This window comes from Poeciliopsis prolifica, unplaced genomic scaffold (genome assembly GCF_027474105.1).
Source record: "Poeciliopsis prolifica strain line A6 unplaced genomic scaffold, Auburn_PproV2 SCAFFOLD057, whole genome shotgun sequence".
NCBI classification, from domain to species: domain Eukaryota; kingdom Metazoa; phylum Chordata; class Actinopteri; order Cyprinodontiformes; family Poeciliidae; genus Poeciliopsis; species Poeciliopsis prolifica.
In genome coordinates, this window is record NW_026562432.1 from 896,170 (window position 1) to 916,714 (window position 20,545).

At 40.3% G+C, this 20,545-nt stretch overlaps 1 protein-coding gene and 1 long non-coding RNA gene across 2 annotated transcripts; one reads left to right on the forward strand and one right to left on the reverse strand.

Annotated features, from left to right (window-relative positions):
- Positions 1-523: 523 nt before the first annotated feature.
- LOC129379344 (zinc finger and SCAN domain-containing protein 21-like) lies at positions 524-2,464 on the reverse strand. The gene is made up of 3 exons (XM_055060074.1): positions 2,374-2,464; positions 1,932-2,007; positions 524-973 (listed from the first exon to the last, which is right to left on the reverse strand). The coding sequence occupies exons 2-3, from the start codon at positions 1,992-1,994 to the stop codon at positions 632-634; spliced, it is 405 nt and encodes a 134-aa protein (XP_054916049.1). The 5' UTR covers positions 1,995-2,007; positions 2,374-2,464; the 3' UTR covers positions 524-631.
- A 194-nt stretch (positions 2,465-2,658) lies between these two features.
- On the forward strand, positions 2,659-6,251 carry LOC129379345 (uncharacterized). The gene is made up of 3 exons (XR_008608165.1): positions 2,659-2,763; positions 4,767-4,867; positions 6,148-6,251. It is a non-coding gene; the product is annotated as an uncharacterized LOC129379345 (long non-coding RNA).
- The last annotated feature ends 14,294 nt before the right edge of the window (positions 6,252-20,545 follow it).

The window sequence follows — 20,545 nt, forward strand, 5'->3', positions numbered from 1 at the left end:
TCTTCTTATTACTCTGTTTTATGGAGGTTGGCAAAACACTGAGATCTCACTTACTGCGCCCTCTCCTGGACGTGCAGGACAAGCGCAGGTAATGCATTTGGTATGAAGCCACCATTACTCGCTCACTCACTCACACACTCTGTGGTTGCATAGCAACACCTTGTTGAGTAATTTGCACAGCAGCAGTTTAAACTTTCGCCATTGTGTCTTAAATTTAAACATCAGCATGGACTGAAAACTGCAGAAAGAGGTAAAACTGCCCTGTAAAGTAAAGAGTACTGGTCTAAGCTCTAAGCCCAGTTGTACACCTCTGTTACGCCAAAGCAGAACGATTTGCTATCAGATATGTGATAACAAATCACTTGTCTGATTTGTTATTGATGAAATGTGTAGGAAGAAGACCCAGCTACAACTAAGGGACAAAACGACAAGGGACACAGTCTCAGAACCAGAATTGCTCTGGGTTTGCTACATGATCACATCTATCGTTTGATTTCTTGTAAAAAAAAAAAAAAAATTGACATTACTTTGCTCTTACTAATTAATTTATTTAAGCTGTTAAGTTCAAATGTACATTTCACACCGTCCGGTCAATGTACATTGACAAGGTTCTGATAAACTTCCCTCCAGTTCAGGCCTGAGGTAAACTCTCTCTGGTGTGGATGCGCTGATGGATCGTCAGATTCCCCTTCTGAAAAAAACTCTTCCCGCACTGGACACAGTTGTACGGCCTCTCAACACCGTGACTCCGCAGATGGGCCGTCAGACGCCTTTTCCTCCGGAAGGTCTTCCCACACTGGTCGCAGATATACGTCCTCCTCCCGCGTTTGGTGACAAGCTTCTTAGGCAAAGCAGGAAGACTCTCAAAAAGCGGTCTGTTCTCTTCGGGTCGGGGGAGCTGATCACCTTGAGTGTCGCAGGCTCTGCTCAGACTCTCATCGTGAACTACGTTCAGGTGGGCGCCACTAGTGTTCTGTGGAATGGAATCAGGGCGAGCAGTGAGAGAAATGTCATAGGATGGTAAATTCACATGTCTAATCGTGAGGGCTTGTTAAAAGCTGAAATTCCTTTCTCACTGCAGCATCGTTAGCATCGTCCAACAAATGTCAGGCTATGTTTCTTTAAGCAAAAAAGAAATGAAACAAAAAAATGCATCAGTCAAACTAATTTTAAATCAAACATCCTGAGTTCTGATGTTCATCAGCAGGAAACAGAAACAAAATATTTTCAGTCATTATCTTCCTTAAAAAATATATAAGGTATGTTAATGAATTGTCTTAAGGTAAATGTTATTTGTTTTAGACATGAGCCACCATGTAGCCCGGCCTTATCTATACATTTAACCAGTGATTTTAAAACACAACAATACAGTTTTCCATTTGACCTTGAGTTGTTTTTGTTTTGTTTTGTTTTTTTGGATTTTTTTTTTGTTTGTTTGTTTATTTGTTTTGATTTTAACCAAAGTGGCAACTTGGGATTTTATCAGTTGACGGACTCGCCTCCTCAACCAAAGACACAGAATAACTGACGTTATCTGCCACTGTCTGTAACAAAAGGCCTGGTTTGCAAAACTTGTGGATTGAGATTTTTCTCACCAGGCTCCTTATTATAAAAATCAATATTATATTTGCTCTCTAATGATATTTTGTGGCACTGCAATTAGGAAAAATGTACATTTCGGTTCAAATTATTTGTAGACACCTATACATTTTTCAAATGTTATACCAAATGATTTAAAGAACAACAAAAAAACACCTAATGGTCAGAAATTTGATCATATATCAAACTCAAATGAACTCAAATAATAAAAAACTTCCTGTATTGGAATCTGATCCTGTATTTACTTGGCATTGGACACCTGTAATTATTGCACTTGCTAGTTCGTCAAAAGTCAAAAAGAATGATACAGGAACAAGTTGAGAACGACTCACGGCTGGAAAATACATCATTGGGCTGGTGTTGTTGTTGCTGTCTTTCACCAGAAAGTCCTCCATGTTTGATTTAGCACTGGTTGGAACAGATAAGCACAAGTCAGAAACAGCAATCACAATACGTTTCCAGAAGATTTGTACATAAACAAATTTTAATTTCAAAAGGCAACATGTCTTGCTTTACAACAAATTTGACAGAAGTAAAAAAAAAAAGGCTGAAAATGCGAAGAGGCACTAAAGTGAAATCGAATACTCTCTTCTACATGATAAATCGTCTTTAACGAACTTCAGTTTGAACTTTACTAGGGAGGAAAACAAACAATAACAGGTAACATGATTGTTTTAAGAATGAAAACATTTAAGGCAAAGTTACACCTAGGTTTACATCACTTCTACTGTAAACTACAGATAGTCAACGACAGAAAAGAAACTTACCATTCACCTGTGAGAGAAGTCCAAAGTGTCCTTGCAGATTAATGGTTTGTTTTGATCTGGCGGTGTTGGTTTCCCAGGGAACCAACAGTAAGTGCAGTTTAAACCATTCAAGTTCTCAAAGTGTTTTCAAAATTTGAACAACGGACTCAGAATCAGCTTTATTCAAATTCAATTCAAAAATACTTTATTGATCCCAAAAGGAAAATAAATCATGATTCTGCAGATTTTTGAACTCAAACAAGAAGTCCGATTTCCACTTTGCTCGTAGTGAGGGCAAAAAGGAGATAGGCCTTAACCATTAGCAACCATGTCCATTAGCAAGATTAGCATGTTTACAGCCAATTATGTCACTATGATGATGGAAAATTCACCAACGTATTTAAAGCATTGGGACAAGGTACGACAAACTCACAATTTGGTTTATTTATCGAGATATCTCAGAATCTGACATTTTACTATTAGCTGCAAGCTAACTAAGCTCAGCTGAGTTATTCACTCACTGGGATGAAAACTCTGAATACTGTAAGAAGGCAAAGAAAGTCTCATCACACGGTGAGGATGCAATGACTGAGGAGAGCTGAAGGTTCTTGCTTTTAGGCATGAGTGTACGGCAATGACATGTAGCAACGTGAAGAAAAATTTATGCCTGACAAGGCATCAATGGCATCAAGTCTGGATGGCAGTGAAAGGCATTTTGAGGACGAAGTACCAGCCTGACTAACAAGATAATAAATCGATGTTTACGTCTGTGTTTCTCTGAGCTTCTAATAAAAAGCTCTGCGGCTTAAGTAATGAAGAGACAGATGGACGTGGTGTCAAGAGAAGGGAAATGTGAGGAGCGAGGGTGTTAAGGATGGCTTCCCGAGAGGCACTGCAGTAGTTGAATGACTGGATACTTTGTTGAAAATCATAGAGTTGTAAAGGAGCAAGAACCATGTGAGCTTGCACAGCAGAAGAAGAGATGGAGGGATAAACGTGTTCAAGGAAGCTTGCTAAGAGGGCTGGAAGGTTGTAGCATTTACATTATGCCACTGATAGACACATTTCATTTTAGTTTTTATTAACTTTATGTACCTTTACCTGTGGCACAGTTTCCTGTTTCCGTTACGGCTCTCAGCCAGTCATAACAGCAAAAAAGACACTTTTGTACTCAAAGTTCTAATGCCAAAATGGACATTACAACTTGGATCAACAACAAAAAAAAAAAAACAGCAAATTTCGTACAAGCAGGGACAATGTTAGTACATCTGCAATCTTAGTAAGTCTGTTTCACTAACACACTATACTGCATGTACTGATAAAGGCCTTGTCATCACTGTGCTTGTTCTGCACTTCAGGTCACAGTGAGACTCTCTTGCTTTTCTGTGTATTTCATGTATTTGTGTGTATGCTTCTGGGTGTTCCTGAACCACAGGCTCAGTGTTGGCTCTGTCACCTCTGGCTGTGGTTGACCGGAGGTGACAGAGCATAAGCTCCCTCTCTGTGACACACAGAGCACCGCTGTGTGCTATGAAACACCTCGTGCTTGTGTCGTGAAGACTCCTGAACAGTTTATGCTTGCCCAGGGACATAAGCACTTTTATGACAGGTAGAATGTGTCCTATTGTGCAGTCTCTGCAAAAAATGGACTGACCAAAGGCATGGCATTTCAACAGGGCCCTTTTCAGACGTTAAAAAGACAAACGAAGACAACGAACTTCGTCCTCCGTTGAGCGCAACGGAGCATCAGATGCTCAAAGTTCTGCTGTGACATTGTGGTGGTCGATTATCGTGTTGGCAGCACAATGCTATCTCATCCAGGACCTTTGACCCCTCCCCAACCCCTTAAAGCTGTGCGCCTTGATCATTTGAGAATCCGTTGAAAGATTGGCTACAGCGGCCAAAGCCCTGGCAGCAACCTCAACTTGTCCACACCTGGCCGTCAGGGCTCCAATTAGTCTGCTTTACTGAGACATTCGGCACAGTGGCTGCTACGCATATTAGGACCTGCCACTCATACGCAGGCAACAACAAAGGATTTCATCAAGGAGCAAAAATAATAATCCATGAAAATGAAAGAAAAGAGGGAAAACAATGCAACCTGCATGACCCTCACACACAGGGATGAGCATGACTGAACTCACTTGGAATAAAGCTATGAAGACACACACACACACACACCCACACACACACACACACACATACATACACACAAGACTGTGCAGACATCTGAGAGTGAATAGATTTGAATCACAACTCATTTTGATATTTAGACAATCCAGTGTATGAGAGGCACCTGAAGGTGTAGCTGTTTGGGTATAATCCATCTGATAACAATTTACCGTATTTATGAGGTTTAGTTTCTCATTGTGCTTTTTACTTATTATTTACCACTTTTATAATTTCTTGTTTTCATTTCAGTGCAATAAAACGTTTGGAACACCCAGACACTGAGTCTGTTTCACTTGTTCATCTGAACGGCTGAAAATGTCTAACCCTAACCCTAACCCAGTCAGGATCAGGTAAATGAAGCGTCATATTGCTTTGCATTAAGCCTGCATAATTGTCCTAAATATCTGATGTCTGGAGGTATTATTTATGGCTATTCATGTGACTATCATGAGATCTCTCAGCTGAACAGCTGCAAAGGAAAAAAGGGTTGAGGTGACAGAGTGCAAACTTTCTGTTTAAAGTCTAAGTTATTATTCTGTAGTTTAGGAGGGATTTTCAGCAGCAATCCCAAAAATACTAATTTCAACCAAAATATTAATTGTGGTTGCTCATTTGAAATTATTTTAATCAGTTTATCTAAGCCAACTGGAGATGACTGCCTTCCTTTAATTAAAACCTGTTGCTCTTTTTTTTATATATTTTGAATCCCGCCTAATTACTCCTGGCAAAATGCGGTGCTTTAAAATAAAAAATAATAATACTTTGGCTCTCACAGTAAAGTCTGACTGAGCTGCTGTGTTAAAATTACAGTGCTGGTTGCACACGGCATGCAAAGAGAGAGCGAGAGAGAGAGAAAAAGAGAGAAAGAGAGCGAGAGAGAGAGAGAGCGCTGCTCGTACCAACGGGTCAGATCAATAGATTGGCTCTAGCGAGACTAATATTACCTAACTGTGAAAATTGAGTAATATCACCAGCGCCGCTGTAGAAACGTTTTATTGATTGCACGGTCAATATCAAAAAGCAAATATCAAAGGCTGCATAAAAACGCTTTAAAGATGAACAATATCGTGTCTTTTTATTTTTTAAATCAGCCATTTAAAAAAGGGCCAAAAATTCAATAACAATCTCAGACTCCTATCAATTTCCAGCAATCCAGGTAGTTTGTTGGTCACAAATGTGTTTTTGCTTAAATGTAAGGTTCCCTTATGGAGTTTGATCAATTTATAAGTTATAGGAAAATGACTCAGCTCTAGAGTTTCTCACCTAAGACAGACTGCAATCTTGAAAAAACAGCTGTAGCACCAAAATGCCTTTAAAATGAAGAAGGAAGTGTTAAAGAGTTCCAACAGTCTTCTGGGAATTTATTGCAGAGGTCCATTGTCCAACATAAAACCAAATACTGTAACTACGGTGAATGAAAACATCCTCATTTCTACACACATTCAGATGAGTTCAAACTGAAGCTCCAGACCATCCAGTCATCTACAACTCATGACTTCTCCTCTTTAACCCTCTGTGTTAGTGTGACTTTTCTTTTTGCAAGTTCATTACTTTTTCTGCGAATATCAAGAAACATTACTTGCTTTGTTCTGGTGTCACTTTGTCACTCTGTTTCTGTCTCGTGTTTCAGTGGCGTAAGAAGACACGATACCTAGGAAATGAGGCGCCAGCATCACCTTACTATGCATTCGACACTGAAGCAAACACAATTTGATCCCCAGATGATCATGTTTCAGTAAATGACCAGGAAGTGATAAAGGACGGAAAATAGGCCTATAAAGGTTTTACAAATGCGTGACAATGATCATGTTAGTGGAACAAAAAAGTTTATTGTTAAAAGTTTTCACAAGGCAGGGCAGCGCAGAGGATTCTGGGTAAATTCAACCAAAACAAGCATGCTAGTCTAGCGCTAGCAGGAGAAATGGTTTGCAGTCTTTGACCAAAGATGAAAGAGAAATCCTACAACAACCAAAATCTCACGCCATTCCACATTTGTTAGAGTTTTGTGAAGCAGGAAGTTGTGCATGTGTCTTCTTCAGAGGTTTTTGAATTGTTTCCTTCAGAGCCCCCACAGGTGAAGATCTGAACAGGATTTTCAAAGTTTCAGAGTCCAGTTTGTTTGACACGGTGTGAAAGTAAACCATGGCAACTGACAATGTCACAGATGTTGCAGTTTTGGTCCCAAATCAACCTGAGTTTATATCACACCGAGACATCAGTCTGAGAAAAATACTCAAGTTCCTTCTGGTATCTTTTGGTCATGGTGATTGGTTCAATCATTCCAACCTGTGTCTCCACAGCACAGAGGAAACGCAGCATATGGGAAAGAAATGATCCAGATGTTTTGTGTGGATGAATTCATGAACAGTCATACTTTACATGGCTCCATTACAACAGGACCTATGGGTTGCTATAGTTGCAGAGCTACAACTTTAGTTTTGCTGCCAAGTTCTTCTGCTGTAATGCTACACACAACATGTCTGACCACTGACAGAGTGGTTTTTGCGACAACTGACATGGCAAAGCTTCTTCTGGATTCATACAATAATCATCTGTATTACGAGTCTAATATGAGTTGCTGGGCTAGAAAAAAAAAAAGTTTTTTCTGCTGAATTGTGTTTCTACAAGAACAAATGCTGTTCAGAATGTCACCAGGCAGTCATGTTGTGCGGGAAACACAGGTCATGTAGCTTTAAGACAACCTCCCTTTGTCTTTTGGCAGCAAAAATGTCTCATAAGTAGAAAAACTGGAAGACATCCAAGGGTGCCCTAAAGCCAAATGTGAACAACACTTTTCTTCTCCTAACAAATGTAAACTTGGACTTGTGTGATGATCTTGTCAAATCCTTAATAGGAGAAAAAAGAAAAAACACATTTGTTCATCAGTGAAAGAATATACATACGAATATTAGGAATTTCAGGAAGTTGCTTCAGTAAGATTACTGTTGCATTCTGGGATTTGAGTAAGGTGACAAACACAATTTTGCTCCAAATGTCTTTCTCTGGTTTTCCGAAAAACAAACTAACACTCTTCCCACTTCATAAAGGACAGGAGCAAACCGAACCACTGCTCCACCTGAACAAGGAAGTATGCTTTCCTTACTAAGCAGTTGTGCAAATTGGGCATATTGTTTTTTATAACATAATTCAGGTCTAGAAATGTGCCACATGGGCTGAAGGAACAAACTAAGTAGTAGAGAAGGAGCGAGAGCTATTATTTTTAGATGCAGCTACATTGAAGCAGATTTATTTTATATTCGGAAGTTATTTTATTACCTAAAAAAAAAATACCAAATTTTTAGTTTTTTTTTTTTGTTTCATTTATTTATTTTATTTTCTTTTTTTAGATAAAAAAAATCTATATATTTTTTAAATTTACAAATGTAAAACACTGTGAATTTCATGGGAGCTCACATAGAAAAGGGGGCTTCTTTTTTATGGTGCCCCCTAGAGTCCTGGCGCCCCCTGCTCCCTCAGCCACAGCCGGCCCTGTGCTGGAGTGAATGCAGTTTGCATTGAGCGGAATTCCTCTTCACTTGTGGTGGATTTAATGTTCCTGCTGGATTTTGTGACTTGCACTGAAAATCAATTTTATGCAGATGTCAGACATGAGTCGATGAAAGTCATAAAAAATACATTAAAGGACAGTTATTAAAGTGTCACAATTAAAAATTCTCTTTTGTTTTGAAAGAATTATAATAGCAAAAAAAAACCAAAAACATAAAAAAAACAAAACAACTTGACTACCTCAGTGCATCCGCTGTATGAAGTAAACTCTGATGTGACGAACACCGGCTGCAGCAGGTAAATGTGTCCCTACTTTTCACAGCAGCAAATGATTTAACTCTGACGACTTACGGCTGCACACAGAAACAATGCTGCTCTGCTAGCAGCCTGTCAGCTGTGTGTGAATGCTGTATTTTTCTCTGACAATGACAGCAGTGTCCAGTCACCTGTGAATCTGGCACTCTATTTACACGTACTGTAGAAAAGCTGCTTTCATGCTGACTTGGCCTGCATGGGCATATTTAGATGCTTTCAAAAGGTTAGGTGATGTGTTGTTTACCTGACTCATGTGGGCCTGGGAATGACATCACTGTTGTTTTTCTTTTTAAAAAAAAGACACAAGGGTAACTTTGGCATATGCCCCTGTTTTGTTTTGTTTTGTTGTTTTTTTATGTTTTGTGTTTTTTTGACATTCTAGCTTCTTGCGGTAGCTGCTCAGAGTCATGTTTTGGCAGAAATATGCCTGTGTTTGTGGAGGAGTGCGGCTGAGGTCTGAGTTTTTTTTAGACCGGACTTTTAGTAAGCAGTGAAGGCACAGATACTGAGCGACCAGGGATCCAGCGACGAGGGATCCAGAGAAATGCAAAAGAACGGTAACAGAACATTAGCTAGCGAGCTGCAAATGAGAGTACGAGACACTTCTGAGAGTCTGCGCTTCAGGAAAATGAAATATTTTCCTATTTTTCACTACCTAAAAAGCCCTAAAAAATTAAGGATGGATTTTTTTTACTGCTCCCCACTACATGATGCAGCGCCACAGCAAATGGTGCAGAAGGTCTGCCAGGCCAATAGGTGGCGCCTTAAAACCGCCAGTGAAAAACACAAAACCAACCAAACTGCAGTGTTTGTTCAAGTTTTAGCTTCTTTTCACATTAGGCGAGCCTTTAGAAAGTGTTCAGATGATGATTATTTTTGAAACAGTTGTAATTGTGTAGCAGAAAAGCACCAAACTTGTACATTTCAATAAAATGTTCTTGAACTCATTTTAATTTATTTTGACATGTCTAGAATTGGCCGAACGTGACATCGATTCATGAGTCTTTAATAGAAATTGGTTACATTATTAAACAAACATCACAATCTAAAATGATACAGTGCCACAAAAGCTGCCAGTGCAGTGAAGCAGTATGTGTGAAACAATCTCCAGTGGAGTTTGAAACAAAATATGTGTGAAGGTTTATGTCTGGTTGAACGATGTGTGTGCCCAGTTGATTCCTTTTTCTTTTGGGGGGGATTTTATTATAATCCATAGAAAATCCAGAAAAATTAATCAATAAATCTATCCTTCCTTCCTTCCATCCATCCATCCATCCATCCATCCATCCATCCATCCATCCATCCATCCATCCATCCATCCATCCATCCATCCATCCATCCATCCATCCATCCATCCATCCATCCATCCATCCATCCATCCATCCATCCATCCATCCATCCATCCATCCATCCAGTGCATTTTGTTTAGTCAGGTCCCCGAGGCATGAGGTCCAAGAACAGTGAAAAGGGAAACCCAGCAGTCCCCTCCAGAGAAACGTCCTCCCTCTCCTCCTGGGGGATCTCAAGGCATTCTAAGACCAGAAGGGATATCTCATCCCTCCAGCAAGTTCTCCATCTGCCCTGGGGGTCTCCTCCCAGCAGAATGCGCCTGATAAACCTCCATAGAATTTGAGTGAAAAATGCCCTAATCAGTTCCCCAGCCTCTCTGCCGACTCCCTTTGATGTGGAAGAGCAGCAGCGAATATTCTGGCTCTTACCGTCTCTCTCACAGGCTGAGTCCAGATACTAACTCTGTAAAGGAAACTGTTTTTAGCGTGCTAACATCTGCAGACACCTTCGTTTTGGTCATGAATCAAAAAGCGATAGCCAAAGGTAAGGCTTTGCGCCAATCTGGGGCACAACGAGAACAGAACTCGTAAATCCAAACGCTCTGCTTTTTCAGCTGAGCTCCTTTTTCCTCCTCTACGGATGAGAGCAAAACTTTTTATCTGCTCAAACAAAGCAGTGATCTGTCTGTCCATCACTATGTTGATCCCACAAACAACAGCGAATGAAACACTAAGATACTTGAGCTCCGTTTAACTTTGCTAAAATTCAGAGCAGAACATAAACACGCAAGTTTCTTGAAGTGAAGGGAATGTGAGGAGCGAAACCAGTCACCTTCTTCAAAATAAGAGCAGGAATATAAGCCCCTAACTCCTCGAAGAACTCTTAACATTTTACAACAAACGCTTCAACTGAAGATGTCAAACTTTATTCAACTGAACAATCACAAAACATAAATAAATTGGTTCTAAAGATTTATTTTTCACAATGAAATGAATTTAGTGAGAGCTAAGTGTGCTAAACGTCTTCAAAGACAGCTAAAGCACTAAACAAAGAAATAGCAGTTAGTGCATCAGCAGAAGTGTGCTCGCCACTGAGTATCTGATAACCAGAGACGGGTGAGAACATCAAAAACTGAAGCAATATTTACATAAAGTTTATTATCAGTAAAAATCTATGCAGCGCTTCCAACATTTTGGTCACCTGGAAAAAGCTCATTTTGGATGTAAATGAAAGGCAGCGGCAATTTTTCAATGATACTTTTGCTTTACCTGAAATTTGCTGTTTTGCAAATGAAATGCAGTCACCCAGACTGGTGCAAATCTGAATTCAGAATATCACATCTCCCAGACATCTCATATGAACTGTCAGCAACTTTAAGGTCTGTGGCGTTTTGGCCAAATCGTTATAAAACTGGTCGATTTTAAAACAAAGTGTTTCCATTAGATTTAACAGAGATAAAGTGCAGACACAAACCAATTCAGCAGAAGAATGAGAACCATCGTTTCTATTGTGAATGATACCTTGAAAACCAACATTTGGCCTCAAGAATATGTCCTCCCGCAAAGATGAAACGACAAAGTTCAAAAGTGACTGTTTGTGCCAAAAATGAGATAAAGAAGATCACAAAGAAACAACTGGGTTTGTGAAATAATCCCGCAGGTCAGGACTTAAAGTCACTGCATTTGAGTCGTCGTATCGATCATCGCCACAAGGCTCTATGCGCTTCTGATGGCAATCTCTGTGAAAGAGAGTTCGGCCGTCTTGTTGCCTATTTCCTGCCAAGGTAAAACTGACCCAATTTCACCATGTAATAATACCTCAATTACCTTACAATGGAGAGCCAAGACGCCAGAGCTACAAACCCATTACTGGTAGAAATGACATCTCAGAATGCCATCTTTGACTCTGCTATTTATTGCACTCTGAGGGCGGTGAGCATTTTAGGGTTTTATTTCCTGGAGGAGCAATATGATTAAACGAGTTTCAGGGATTCTGAAGTCTGCCTCACCTTCATCATCGTGGTTAAAAAAAAAAAAAAAAAAAAGAAGAAGAAGATGTGGGACGTTAATTAGAAAGCCAGGGCTTCAGCATAGAAAGATAAGATGTAAATTGCTTAGGTCTGGAAATGTGGGGTTGTCCATATGCTGTCAGCTGCACCACCTTCAGCCTTAATCAAGCCACAATTAGGCGTCGTCTTTCCACCGAAGCCATCATAAAGAATAATGGCTGCCTCATTTATAGATGTGTGTCGCCGCATCCGGATTTTGCCAAATTACGCAACATTCATAATGTGTAATTAGAGAGAAAAGAGTGAAGTGTCGCTGAGCTGAGAGGATAAATTAAGCATGTTCCTTTAAGAGGAATTTGATCCAGGAACATGCTTTTGATGAATGATTCTTCTCCCCCGTCTTCCCCGCCTTGATTTCACTTCTATGGAAATTGCAGCGTGTTGTTAAGGCACTTCTGAGATGCTTGTGTGATTTTGCTTTAACACTGAATGTCTTGTCCTGACTGACTCTGTAGCACATTAAATAAGATGCAGGGTGTCAACAGTGCTTGCTGTCACCGAGCTCAACGAGGTTCACTCCACCCGGCGAGAAGCAATGTTAATGATCCTGCTTTCTTTTCTGTCTTTTTTTAACTTATTTTCTTATTTTGAAATGCTATCTAAACCTACAACTAGTCTTAAAAACAACGAATCAAAAAGTACAATTCAAATGAATATCAATTATTTACAATTCTGTTCAATCCAAATGAAATCAGCAGCTCCATATGATTCCCCAGGGCTACAGGGGCCCATAAATGCTAATACTTGGCGCTAGTAAAGCATGTAATACACCAGGCGAAACCCTGTAAGAATAAAATACCATTTCAAGGTAAACTGAAGTAACAATTGCAGCGAGTTAGCATTGATCCGATACTGATACCAACTTGGTATCAATATTATCAATATTTTGGGTAAATCCGCTGACGTCTAGTCATATTCGTTTCTCTTCAGTTAACAGCAGTATTCCATCTGGAGGTCAGAGCATACCAACCCTCTACATCCATTATTAATTCACCTAACAGACTCATCCAACTCCCTGCGAAGACCATCCACAGTTTGGATTTTTATCATGTCCTTGTGTGATCTTACTCCATTGCAGAGGGGAATAAAGTGCTTAAGATGTCTGGAGAGGTGCGTAAGGTGCGAAGCTTTTGATTTGGATGCATCGACCCCATGGAGAAGTAGAGCCAGGCTGGTGTTGCGGTCGTGACACACGATACGCATGTTAAAAAACTTACAGTTCTATGAAGGCAGGAGATGCAAAGGAAACGAGAAATTCACAACACCCATCCACCTTGAATGAGTCTAGCTGAGTACAGAAGGACTTGTGCTCCAGCCTGGTTGCCAGGACTTTTGTGTTCAAATGCAAAAGCTGCACTGCTCAGACTAAAGGTCCCTATCTAATTTACAGGAAGCCTAATTACTTTCAGTGGGGGAAAGGCAGCGGCTTCATTGTTATTAAGGAGCAGTAATTGGTGCTCAGTTCGGTTTAGTCCATGCAAAAGGTTAGCATCACAAACAAAAGATTCACAAAAGGTCAAGAAAGAAAGAAAGGAAGCAAAAACATATATCAACAATATCAGAAAGGGAGTAAATGAACTCCCTAAGCAGTCCGGGGAAACACAGATGGGGCGAGTATAACACTAATTAATCTTTTGTAGTTTGGTTTAACAGAGGATGCAGCCTTCTGCCTACAGTGCTGTGAAAACAGTATTGCCCTGCTATGGATTTGTTCTTTTTGTGTTTCATTTTCCTCCCCGTCATACTTAAAGGTTTTAGGTCATCAAGAAACATTCATACCAGACAGAGAGAAAAAAAAAAACATTTTCAAGTTCTGACTTTGTTTATTCAGGTACTGGGGGCAATAATTGCTCCCCAGCCAAATGAAGTAATAACAGCAATTATCCAGGTTTTTGACTTCACTTTAACTTTCACACCAAGGCACGATTACTGCAAGAGTCTGTAGAGTCGAGAAATCCCTTGAATAGAATATGTCTGACGGCTAAAGATGAAATAATAAATCATGCATTCATACGCCGCAAAAACACAAAATCTTAATGCACTCAAAATTAGACAAAACTACCGTAAAAGTAACTTTTTGTACCTTGTGTCCTCATAGATGTAAGATTTAAGTGTGACAAAAAGGCAAAAGGAGAAACAAATAGTTTCCCCTGTATATCCTTTCCCCTCCTGCTCGTTATCAGATTTCCTTTCATATCTTTGCGTTTCTGACATTACTGTCAGAAACAGAAATTCTAAGGTCGCATCATATCGTGTCTGGTTTCCACCTGCCACCTGAGGAAGAGCAGCACAACAAGCCTCCTCAGAAAGCCGCCCCGCCACGGCAGAACACAGCTCCTCAGCGGCCCGGCACTGATAAATCTCACACATTTCCTCTGCGATATGAAGGAGACCTAAAGAGGAGGCCACTTTATCACCAGGAAAGGCTCTCACCGCGCCGCCTTCAGCGCTTCTCACCTTACTAAGGAAGAGGAAATGGCACTAATAATGTTTTTAGGCATGTTTGGTTTTGGGGGAAATGGTTTCATCCATCAGTTTCAGAGCAGATGGGAGGATAGAGGACGGGGTGGGGGGGGCAAATGTCTTTTTAAAAACAGGAAATGTTACATTGAAGGATTCTGGCTTTAGTTTGTAAGTTTAAAAAAAAAGTTCCTCAACTCATGCTTATCTGTTTATCTTCAGGCATACGTTGGAATTTCTCTTTTACTTTCAAAGTGTCACAAAGAAGCAAATATTTCAGCAGTGTAGGACTTTTAGGGGAGATGGTCATGTTAGGGATGACATGTTCCATCGTTTTCCAACTTTATGTTCAGATTTTGGGAACATTATGGTGAGTGCTGATTCTTTATGAGTCAAACCAATCTGATAAACTTCTCTTATTCTCAGAATAATTTGTCAACTTGTTGTGATTCTGCTCATTATGTGACTTTACTGCGGTGTAAAAAAGAAACAGAAATCTTTGTCAGGAGTTTTGTTCTCATTACCCAGAGGGCTTTGGCAGTTCAGGTTTTCTTTTTTTTTTTTTTTCTGCAGCAAGTCCCCAGGTTATGCCAGTGTTATCTCTTTATTGCCTTCCCATCTCTCCCCAACTAAAAGACACCTCTGGCATTGATTAAGGTGGAGTAAGAACCTGCTTATGTGTTTAAATTACGTGGGCCCCGACGCTCGGGGCGAGCCTCTGCAGCGGCGCCCTGGGACCGCATTATTCCTGTGATGGAAATTCTTTGAGGATGGCAGCTTTGCATCCTATTTGGGCTGCGTAGCCGTGAGACACGCCACGGGGCTGGAAGGCCATTATGAATCCATTGATTAATTCCTGAGCTCTGATAGATGGGGGAAATGTTAAGGCAGATGAAGGGCTGGTGGAAACATGGCTGGCATTGTGCAGCCCTACAAGCTCTAATTATGGTAAAGTTTGCTGCTGCCTTTGATAAGCATTCTGAAACAATAACGGACCACGAGTTTAATTTTAAACATTCCTTGTCAGAGAAGGAACATAACCTCCCTTGGTGATGTTTTGCTGAGGAATTTGCTGCAGTGGGACGGATCTGTCTGCGTCAGGGTTCTCTTCGCGTCGCTCCTAGGAGTGTGTGAGAGAAAGAGAGCGCGTGTGTGTGTGAGGTTTTATGGAGTTCAGCAGAGCTCTTGGTTATGGCGTCTTTCATTTCGCTGTGTACTCTGAACTTTGGCTGCTTATTGATTGTGTGGAAGTAGTAATTCTGAACTTTTACAGAGCCGAAACCTAACTGTGGAAATTCTTGAAGTTTTATTCCCTCTTCAGGCATACAGCTGACCGAGTTGAAGGTCCGAAGCTCATAAAACAGTTTTCTCAGTTCTCTTTGCGAGAATGTCTTTGTGGAATTCAATGTTGTAATTCATATCATCCAAATGTCTTGAAGGAGTCGTTGTGGATGGTTAAGTACTGGTGGTAGCAGTGAGTCTCTGACTGAAGGCTGTGGCTAACAGCTGACTATCCAAGCAGGAGTTCCTGAACACGATCAATTGTTGGCAAGCACTGCTCATCCATCTCATTTGCTTTTGCCGCTCCTCTTTAGATTTCTGTCTGGCTGTTTGGTCAGAAAGCACCAAAGAAAGATGTTGGCGTCTGAGTTGTCCGACAAATAGCCCTGTAATGGAAAGCAACGGTAGAGTGATTTTGGCGCCTCTGACGCGCCTCCACATGGACTCTGAACGTAAACCCGATGCGCCTGACGCTCAAAATGCGTTTGGTGAGAACACACCACCAAAGTGTTCTGTATTGAAACGTGCGTCGAACTGGAAGCGTCGGATACGCATGACGCATTGGGTGTGAACGCACCATAAGGCAAGAAGCAGAGGATTCTGGGAATAAAACACACAAACACGCGCACGTCTCGCCCTAGTGTAAGAAATGGCTTATCTTTTACAAAAGACAAAAGTGAAATCCTACAACCGGCAAATTCTGACACCACTTCATTCGTGAAGTTGTGGATGTGTCTTCGTTAGAGGTTTTTATGTCATTTCCTTCAGTGGATCTCGGTGCGGCGCCACCACAGGCGAAGAGGGGAACAGGTTTTACAAAGGGTGTGGTTCGTTTGACGCAGGGTAGTGTGAAAGTGAACCACACCAGCTCCCATCAAAATGCAACAAAAGTTGCAATTTTGGTTGTCAGTGGAACAGAATCTACCGGATTATCAGGTGTGGAAAGTCCTGCTCTGTGAAAGACTCAGAGAACAAACATGAAGACCAAAGAACGCAACAGACAATTGGAGGAGTAAGTTGTGGAGAAGGGTTCAATAGAATATTGCAAGGTACTCATCAGTTTGAATGACTTGGGTTGTAAAATATGCACAGCACCTGGACCCAAACAGGAGTAAAAGTAAACCAATATCACAGGTGAAAATGCCAGCACCAACTTCTGAGAAAGAGACGAACTCTAACTTTTCTGTCTTACCATCTCATTATTTAGCACACTCTAATGATTAGATTAAAAGGAACCCCGGGGAAAGGAAGTAAATCAACTACCTGGCCTTGATTTATTTTCTCACATCACATCTTAAGACAAGTGAGATGCAGTAATGTTCTCAGAGGACACATCCAGACACATGTCAGAAAGGAATCCATGCATAAAAGGAAAACAGTAAAGGCAAAAAACACTTTTTGAACAACGCGGATCCCAAATGCCTCTGCCATAAGCCAAACACTGAGATCTCGCAGGGATGCAGAAGAGATAATTCTGCCCACAGGGTGTTCTTGATCTCTCCCATCAAGCGAGTGTTTGTTCTCTGCAGAAAGGGAAAGTCAAATACTTTCACATCTTTTCAGCTCTGAGGACTGCATAAAGGTGAGCTCCAAAGGCGGTTTTCACTTAAAGTCACACATTGGAGAATTTCTCTTGCCGTAGCTGATGTTATCCTTGATTTATTTATTCTGGAAGTACCAAGAACAACACAGTATGTTTCATTTGGTGCTTTGCGAGTGCACAACAACATTTTAAGATATTGTGTGTTTGTGTTGTAATGTTCTCTGTCAGGTGGTGTCAGTGTATTAGAGTGAAGGGGATTGAATGCAATCCCCTGTGTTTTGATGCTGTAGTTTGCATTTTTTTTTCCTTCCACTTTGATTTGGCCTGTTACATTAAATCCCTAAAAAGTATGCGGGTTTTTTGGGTGCAACGTGACATCAAGTGAAAAAGCTCCAGGGGCATGGATTTCTTTGAAAGGTACTGCATTTACTGGTACAGCAGCTTTACAGTTGGTTAAAAAGTCACAGTAGAAAAAAAAAAGTGATTTTAGGGAAAAGCTACCATGTGCTGATGCAGCTTTTAAAAGTATTAATTATGTTCCCCATTCTCGAGAGCTGGAGGAAAATCCTACCCATATTCCAAGAACACTCCACTGAGCCACGACTCATGCGAGTTCATCGTGCCCAGGGAAAAGTAAGTGCTCGAGGCCAGTGACAGGAAGTGTGCCAAGTAGTAGGTGCCTGTGGAAGAATGCAAAGTGTAATTGCTAATGGGCATCGCTTGGGAGGAAAAAAGAAAGGCCATCAGATCTCCTGTTGTGACTGCAGAGATGTTGCACATAATGAGCAGGAATTTGACCGACTCTAAAGTCGTCTGTTCGGATTGCAATACAAAGAAAACAAGCTGAATCTTTTCATACAATAAATCCTCTGCTTCAAAGCAGATATTCAGCTTTGAAGCATTGCCTCTATGACTTTTTTTTCTTTTTTTTTGAACAAGGCACATAATCTGTCAAAGCTTTTCTGATGCCCATAAAATCTTTTTTTATTTCTTGGCTGTCATCTTGTTTTTATACCTGATCTTCATCTGTTAATTTAATCCTGCCTTTCATTGGCTGCATGTTCCCAGCAGCTTTACTGGAATTAGAGGTGGTTTCTGTCACACCGTGTACCTGTATCGCCATTAGAGCTGGCTATCAAACTGATGACCCTTTGCGTGTCACGTCATAACCAACAATGCATTCCTGTAGAACTTGTCAAAAACCAGACAGTCGGTAGCCTGTTGGTAGAGGAATATCCACCTTCATTTACTGGATTTTGAAGAAAAATGGTTGGCTGCACAAACAGGCAAGAAAACTCCTTAAACATATTATCTCGAGTTGAACATTAGAAGCCATGGCTATCCTGGCACAAACCACGTGGGAAAACAATCTCAGTCAATACTGCCGTCCCTCATGGCGCCTCAGTGTCATTAAGTGACATAGTTGTATTTATGTCTTTGGTCAATATACCTCAAAACAATCTTTCCTTGATAGACATGTGAGAGAGCTTTGATGGATGGAAAACATGAAGAGCAGTTGCTCAGCAATCGACCAATCATGTGGCTAGAATAAGGTTGGCCTGACACAGACAGCATGGTAGCAGCCACACATGCTAATGCTAATGTTTCTGCTCTTACTTCAGGTAACAGGAAGGACAGGACTGCAAAAAAAGAGAGAGAGAAAAAAGAGTGCCCGGAATAAAGAGAAGGCAGAAGACATGACAAATGATATTGTTGAAAAGAACATCGGTAACAGTTTGGTTGTGGGTTTTGGTGTTGGAGCTTTTTTGGATATTTAAAGGTGGAAAAAAAAAAAAAAAAAAAAACCTGCACATCTATCCAAAAAAAAAAAAAAAAAAAACAAGTAGCATGCATTGCACATTACTGCATATCGAGCACATGTCCTGATAAATACCACCACTATGTTTCACCACCTCGACCAGCAGATGCCATTCAAAAAGAAACCAGGAACGGTTTTGCCTCACGGTAGTTTTAATGACTGTTCAGCTCCTAATTCATGATTTATGAAACCTTAACGTTATATATTTTTAAAACAATAACAGGGATAATCGTCTGAGCGGAGACCTTCATGCTTTCATTAAATAATCACCTTTATTCTCAACATTGTTAAAAATACAAGATTTCTTTAATCCTCATTGTTACAATTAATTATTAATCAAAGTGGATGTCAGCTAAAGATTATGAGGAAATCACCTCAAATTACTCATACATTAAAAGTGGAAGATGCTATTTATCAACCCAAAACACTCACTGATGAATTATAAATGTAAGTTTTAAGAAAACTCTTCGACAAAGTTAAATCAAAGGGTGAAATAAAGTAATAAATACAGTTGTAAAGGTTATTTGGAAGTCAATACTTAGAAACTTTGTGTGAAAGATCTTCGACTTAACTTAGGGGAGAGGGAAAGGGGAAAGTTCATTCTTCCAAAGACATTGGTTTTATCCAATTGCAGAATAATAAAGGTAGACCAATTTTTTTGTGCTAACAGTGGAATACTGAAGATGACATTCTGCATGTGGCCTGAGGAGAGAATAATAAAAGTGAAATTCTATTTCTGAACAATATGGTGCAGAGAAAAACTAAGTTTTTTTCCCCCCTCAAAAAAAGTTTGGGTTTTTTTTCTCAGCTGAATTTGGAGAGAACTCAACATACAGACTTATTTTTCTTTCGGTAAATTATTTTTGTTATAAACTTGCACCTTTTTTTCATAAGTCTGTTTTGTGGCTTTTACACTTGTGTGTATGATTAATTACAATATAAAGAAATAGTTTTGTCATGTCAAAATGTTAGAAATTCTAAGAGGCTGGCATCTGAAATGTTCCACCATGACAGATATTCTGAATTCTTGTCCTTTTTCCCCCCCAAAATGTGCAAATGAAAAGCGACATGTTATAAGGACGTACACAACATTTTATAAAGGCCAATGTCACTGATTAAAAATTATTCAGACAAAAAGTGATTTTGTCAGTCCCATTAGACACAATGTGGTAGGACAGCTCTCGGTATCGCCAAGGTTATGCTTTTATGAAAATGTACAAAAAGGCAAAGTTGGCAAGTCCTTGAAGCCGGTTCTTAATAAGTTATAAAATAAATGAATAAATATGTGGCCGATACCCTTGCCTTTTATCCCAGCTCCATAGCCACTAATAATATGATTCTCCACCTTTCACTCCCCGAGACGTCCTGGAAAAATGTGAGTGCAATGTTAAGAGTCAAGTGATAGGTAAAATGTAAGCAAAGGCAGAAAGGATAAGGTGACACACAAAGACACGACGGGAGAGAGAGAGGGAAACCAGGGACACAGACTTCGCCCGGAACATGATTTGTATGCGCCGCTGCTGAGGCGGACATCGGTTGGCCTCAGCAGCAATTTCTCACACGTGTCAACAATAACGGGCAAACAGGCTGAATCCAAACCCACGTCGGATGATCAAGAGTAAAGGAGCAGGAGGTGTGGTCGCATAAGATGTGAAGCCATAACGAACTTTAGCTCGAAAGACGAAGAAGAGACAGAAAGATGATTTAAGCAGCCAAAAATATGAGCTAAGACTAAATTTGTGGGG